Source organism: Symphalangus syndactylus, chromosome 12 (genome assembly GCF_028878055.3).
Source record: "Symphalangus syndactylus isolate Jambi chromosome 12, NHGRI_mSymSyn1-v2.1_pri, whole genome shotgun sequence".
In the NCBI taxonomy this organism is placed as follows: Eukaryota; Metazoa; Chordata; class Mammalia; order Primates; family Hylobatidae; genus Symphalangus; species Symphalangus syndactylus.
In genome coordinates, this window is record NC_072441.2 from 53,507,055 (window position 1) to 53,513,995 (window position 6,941).

At 34.2% G+C, this 6,941-nt stretch overlaps 1 protein-coding gene across 6 annotated transcripts in view; it reads left to right on the plus strand.

The window, feature by feature from the left end:
* SLC35A3 (solute carrier family 35 member A3) overlaps positions 1-6,456 on the plus strand; it is a 57,588-nt gene extending 51,132 nt beyond the window's left edge. For 4 of the 6 annotated variants that reach the window (XM_063625615.1, XM_063625617.1, XM_063625616.1 and 1 more), the window contains one exon: positions 5,387-6,456. In XM_063625615.1, coding sequence (XP_063481685.1) covers positions 5,387-5,443 — 57 coding nt within the window. In that variant the 3' untranslated portion in view covers positions 5,444-6,456. Of the gene's footprint in view, positions 1-706; positions 841-5,386 lie in introns of all 6 variants that reach the window. The other 2 variants (XM_063625613.1, XM_063625612.1) reach the window with 1 other exon arrangement.
* Positions 6,457-6,941: the final 485 nt, after the last annotated feature.

Below are 6,941 nucleotides of genomic sequence, written 5' to 3' on the forward strand. Positions count from 1 at the left end.
ATTTATGACTTTCTCTAAATAAAGCTTCCATCATAGAAGAAGTGTTTTGAAAGTTGTTACAGTAGGTAACCCAGATTTGGAAAATGATAAGTAGTCTTTGGCAGAAAGCAAAACTGTGTAGTGTAGTAAAACCTCATTACTAAAGTAGCTACAATTGGGAATTTGAGAGGGATTAGGTAGAAAGTTCTTTCTACAGTCTTAAAGAAAAAGCACAATTAAAACTATGCTTTAGAAAACTTAATGTGACAGTAATGAGAGGTGGATTTGAAAGGGGAGAAACTATAGGAAAAAAGCCAAATTAAGGGGCTATTGAAAGGCTGTAAAATGACTCTGATTACTAATTTTACTCAAAAGTAAAAATATTTCACTAAAGTGACCAGTCCTCTCACATTTGTCCAAACAAGTGATGTTTAATTACTAAATTGGATAATGATAGACATTTTATTTGTAATATGGTCAAAGTCCATTATAACAAACTGCAGATTGTCCTGGTAGTTACTTTTATTAAATGCCTTTTGAAATAAGAGAGCTATTGAAGAAAACCTGTAAGTCTATTCGTTGTAAGAGATGTTTAAAATAAATCCCGTACTATAATGGGATTGAATTTATAGGACAAAAGCTTAAAAGCTTTATTAAATACTGAAATTGTTTTGAAATGCAGTTTTATATGTGTGTTTTAAAAAATATATTTTTAAAACTTCTGCAGGCACTTGGAGGCCTTGTAATAGCTGCTGTTATTAAGTATGCAGATAATATTTTAAAAGGATTTGCAACCTCTTTATCGATAATATTATCAACATTGATCTCCTATTTTTGGCTTCAAGATTTTGTGCCAACCAGGTAAAATATTCTTTTCTATTTTTTTAAATTCCCAAAAGTATATAGAAAAATTAGAATTCTTTGTAAGGTGATCTGATAAATTTGAAGAAGCACTGAAATATAATTTTAAAAATTTATTTAACTATGTTTTAAAAATATTTCAAATTAAATTCATGAAAGAAAGTCTTCTCCTGAAAAGTTTTTTATACAAATTTGGTTGGCCAGAATTTTCCCAATAAATAGATGTGAATATTTTCCCTGCAAAGTAAAAAAGTGGTATAAGAAGGTTAATAAGTCATGTAAAGTCATAAAAATAAGTCATGTAATGACATTTTTAAAATACGGAATTTACATGACTTCCTTGAAGAAGATAGTTTATATAGAGAATGTGGCTCATGAGGAAACTCAATTAGGTGGTAGCAGGAAGAGCAATCTGGAAAGGAATTGCAGGAGGAGTTATAGGTGAGGAAGGAGACCCAGTACTCTGTAGTTTTATGGATGCTAAGGGAGGAGATAGCATCAGGAAAAATTGAGTGTAATGAATATCCATTACAGACAGCACTGAAAATTCTAGTTTTTTGTTTAATTTATAATCCCAGACTAGTGGGATTATATTTTAATTGTTTCCAGGATGCCACTCTTGGTTTTCCTCCAACTTTACTCCTCTCCTGATTTTCTCAACCTCTAAACTTTGAAATCTCCCAAGGATCTTTTATTTATTTATTACTTTATTATTTATATGTTCATATTTTTGAGACAGGATCTCAGTTTGTCACCCAGGTTGCAGTGCAGTGGCATGCTCACTGCAGCTTCAAACTCCTGGGCTCAAGCAATCCTCCTGCCTCAGCCTCCCGGGTAGCTGGGACTACAGATGTGCTTTGTTGCCCAGGCTGATCTTGAACTCCTTACCTCAAGCAATCTTCCCACCTCTGCCTCTCAGAGTGCTGGGATTATAGGCATATGCCACTTTGATGAACTCATTTGTGTTTTTGAGAGTGAAATAGGATTATGGATGGAATTTGGCACTATAAAAATATAATATCCTTTTTATATCTTTATATTGAACATTGACAGTTTTAATTCTTTTCTAGCAATCTAGGCAATAGGTCTGGAACATACATGTTGAGATCTGTAGTTCTTATGAGACAAAAATTTAAAAGCATTTCTGTTTTCAGCTTGGTATGGAAATGAATCACTTAGCTAGTGAGACTAGACAAACAACACTTGTATCTTAATTTTGTAATCTTAATCGTATTCCCTGTTCATAAGATGAGGAAATCATATGCTTTAATGTACTTTGAGAATGTTTGCACCTTGCAGATTTTTAGATTTTACTTTTAAAAGCATACTTTTTAAAAAAAATTGAACCTTATGTGAGGCCGAGATACTTAAATCTTTGAATTATGCGAGAATAAACAAATAAATGAACAAGCAAACCAACAGAGGGACAAAAGAGTAGTAGTTTGGCAATGAGATGTATGCCTGCCTGTAAATTCATGTTTCTGAGGAAGTATATAAGGTTTGTTGGGTTGAAGATAGAAAGAGAAAAGACAATGGTACTGCCATTATTGAATGAATGAATGAATGAATGAATGAATATTTTGAGAATATGCTCAGGACACTAAGCCAGATGGAGCAGATGGATTCTTTTTCCTAAAATAGATAACTAAGCCCTCTATTTTTATGCATCTTACCTTTGTGGAGAATACATTTTCAGTAATAAATCTAGTGACATTTTCTCAATCTTCATTCAATTCTATCCTAAATGTAATAATATATTTGCCTTTAGCCTCATTCCACCTCCTGAAACTGGGTTTTTGTTTGTTTGTTTGGCCTCTCTGAAATGGTATGCCTATACTTGCCTTTCTGATTGTCCCTTTGGTAGTTTGTCAATCCTTGCTCACTCTCTTGGCCATCTCATCCACTGCCACGTCATATCTGTCTTCTCTAGGAAGATAAGTTCAGATTTCACCTAAACTCTAGATCCATTTATTCTATTGACTGTTAGACATCTCTACTGCTACAATATCACTATTACCCACTTCCCTAAATTATTTTTCTTGTGCTTGTTATTTTGCTTATTGGTGTTACCATTCTTCCATTTAGGGTTGCTTATTCTTTTATCAAAAGTTTATTAAGTGTCTACTATGTGCCTGCTGGCCACTGTGCTAGCTCCAGGAAAAGCAGTGCATGAATGAGACACAATTTCTTGTCTTCAAGGTCATCAAGGTTTGGTGACCATCAAGTGATTGGAAAGACAGATGTGAATAATTATGATCAATGTAACAATGAAAGTATACATATAATAATTCTGTTAGAGGGGGCTCAAATCCTTGAAGTAATCATTACATTCTGATAGTTTTTTCCTAATTTTTTTTTTTCTGAGACAATTTTCTCTCTCAGAATCATCTAAAAATTGCTGGCTTGAGAAACAGGTGTTTCCTGACAGTATTAGGTATTCAAGTAGATCCTGCTAAAGATATTATAGAAAGGATTCCTGTAGTGGATACAAAGGTAGACCATAGAATCTTTCAGTTGAGCATGAACTTTCAGTCCATGCCATTCCAAAGTTCCAGAAAGCTAAGAATAGAATAGTTCATAATGACTAATGAAGACAGTGTCTAGTAATTAATAATTACCAATATTAATGTGGTAGCAATTTCTTCAAGATACATTATAGGATGTTTTATGTTATCCTAATAACCTTATATGTGTAACTGCATTTAAGTCTTTTGAAGAGTTAACCATTTGCATCAAGTCAAATCTAGTTATTAATCATAACAGATAATTACTGAGCTCCCTATATATGCTAGGCACTGTGGCTACCACAGTGAATGAAGAGCACATGGTTGAGCAGGGGAGTGGACTTGTAAATAATGCATCATTTAATGACAGTGTGGTAAGTGTTATGCTGGGGTAGTTCTGCCTAGGGGTGTGAGTCTTGGAGACTTTAGACCTGAATTATTATGAATAAGCATTTTCTAAGAAGCAAGGAAACTGTGGACAGAGGGAATAGTATCTCTAAAGACACTGTCAAGAAAGTGTATGTTGTGTTCACTGAGTGGAGTGGCTGAATTATAGATTGGGTGGCATGAAGTGGGAAGGATAAGTTTGGAGAGACCTTATTATGAAGGACCTTTTAATAATGATTAGTAATTATTTTTCGTTTACAGACAATTAAAAACAAAAAAACAGGAGCATGGCTTTGGACTATTAGTAGAAACTTTAAATCCAAAACTAGCTTATGTCTCTATAATAGCATTTTTACAAATGTACACATTAAAAGTTAAGATTGCACTTTGGGAGGCAGAGGCGGGCAGATCACTTGAGGTTAGGAGTTCGAGACCAGCCTGGCCAACATGGTGAAACCCCGTCTCTACTAAAAATACAAAAAATTAGCAGGGCGTGGTGGTGCACACCAGTAATCCCAGCTACTTGGGAGGCTGAGGCAGGAGAATTGCTTGAACCTGGGATGCGGAGGTTGCAGTGAGCCAAGATCACACCACTGCACTCCAGCCTGGGCGACAGAGTGAGACTCCATCTCAAAAAAATAAATAAATAAAAGTTAAGATTCGGCTAGTCACAGTGGCTCATGCCTGTAATCACAGCACATTGGGAGTCTGAGGCAGATCACTTGAGCCCAGGAGTTCAAGATCAGCTTGGGCAACAAAGTGAGACCTCAGCTCTACAAAAAATAGAAAAATTAGCCAGGTGTGGTGGTTTGCACCTGTAGTCCCAGCTACTTAGGAGACTGAGCTGGGATTGCTTGAACCCTGGAGGTCGAGGCTGCAGTGCGCCATGATGACAGCACTGCACTCCAGAGCCTGAGTGACAGAGTGAGACCCTGTCTTTAAAAAGAAAAAAAAAAAGTTAATATTTGTAGTCTAGTTTATATATCCTGTCTAAATTTGTTTCTGATTTATCGTAAAGTAGACTATATCTATAGATATATAGGATAAAGAGGAAACCAAGAACTCCCTGCATTTAATGTAATTTCCTTTTGTAAAGCATCCTATAAAAATTGGTCCTGAGTTTTGCTTATTATTATCTTGGATTTTAAACTAAACTTTACCTTGGTTTAACATGACAGAATAAAATATTCCTTTCATATGTTCAACTAAAGAATTAAGACCTTTTGTTATTGAATGTATTGCATACAAAATCCCTATTAAGGTGAAATACAGAACTTAAAATATCTTTGCTTTGGAAGACAGTATAGTGCAGTGGATGAGAGTGCAGGCTGTAGAGTTAGACATACCTGGGTTTGAATCCTCTTGAAGTTATGAGACTTTAGAGAAGTTATTTAAATTCTTTAAAACTGTTTCCTCATGTGTAAAAAATGAATACTAGCACATCTTCATAGATTTGCTGTGAGAACTCAATGAAATAATGCATATAAAGCACTTAGCCAGATACCTGGAATGTAGTAAGTATTCAAGATTTGTTAGCCGTGTTACTGGAACATTTTTCCCCAAATTATAATTGTTTTTATAGTAAAGAAATAGAAGGAACTTGTTCTGCTTTTAATCTGATTTTCTCTTTTTTATTTTGTCTTCATCTTATTCAGTGTCTTTTTCCTTGGAGCCATCCTTGTAATAACAGCTACTTTTTTATATGGTTATGATCCCAAACCTGCAGGAAATCCCACTAAAGCATAGTTGTATACTGTCTTTAACTGGTTTTTCACGATGGTGCACTAGGAATCTCGACATTAATCTTGCACAGAGGACTTCTACAGAGTCTGTGAAGATATCATCGTGCTGAATCTGATCATACTGTTTTTTAAAAGTTTAAGGATAAAATATGTATATATATAACAAAACACATTGCATCTAGAAATCAAAACTTGAAAGTATTTCCAGGGATTAGAATTGGAAGGAATATTAGAGGAAACTTGAAATCTGAGTTTAAAAAGATTTTACTTTTTTGATTGCTGCAGAAATGTCCTATGCACTCTTTGCAAGAGCACACAACAAATGTCAGATACCAATTTTTGCAAATTAGATTTAATCTTATTAAATGTTTTTATCTTACTCTTTCTGTACAGATATATCAAATCACATGAAATATTTAAAGTTTGAAAATTATAATTACCTATAAAGCTGTGAAAAAATAGAAGTATAATTTGAAAAAAACATTTCACTTACCAGAGATTTTTATATTTATACAAAAGATTACTAAATGAAGGATTGCTAAATGTTTTTTGTTCAATTATATAAAAATTAATAAAGTAATATTCCGGGTCTGATTTGTCAGAGAATAAATATCAAATCTAAATTTAATGTAGAGATACATACTATTTCTCCATATTAATTTTAAGATATTTTAGTGCTTCAAGACTGCTGAAAGCAATCCAGTTGCTCCTGTGCTAGATGGTAGCCAGAGAATTTTATAGTAATGGAGGTTAGCCCTTAATCTCTTCATTGCATTTCATTTCTGTAAATCAGATTAAATCCTTAATATTATTTTAAATTTGTGTGTAATTGCCATTAAATTTTCAAAATGTAATTTAAAAGGATTAAAAACTCATTTAATAATTTAAAATAATTATTGTATAGTATCTACATTTGGAGAACTTTGAACTATCAAGCATATACTGTACACAGTTAGAAAGTTATTAAATGAACATTTTACTCATTGATCTGTAAAAACTTCTTTAATCTACGACTGTTGACAAAAACAACATTCAAACAAATAATAGTACAGATGTCAGTGACAGACCAAAATGACTTTTCTTGGAGACATTCCAGATTGCCATATTACATTATTTTAAACAGTGCTATAACTTTAAATCCAAGCCTGCTCAGAAGATTTTTTTAGGTTTCTCATAAGCCTATTCTTCCCTGATCACATGAGTGGGAGAGGTAGCCAAATTTTGAATTCCCTTTCTGTGTTCCCACAAGAGCTGCTGAGAAGGCTGGGCTCAGTGGCTCACGCCTGTAATCCTAGCACTTTGGGAGGCCGAGGCAGGTGGATCACAAGGTCAAGAGGTTGAGACTATGCTGACCAACATGGTGAAACCCTGTCTCTACCAAAAATACAAAAATTAGCTGGGCGTGGTGGCATGCACCTGTAGTCCCAGCTACTTGGGAGGCTGAGGCAGGAGAATTGCTTGAACCCGG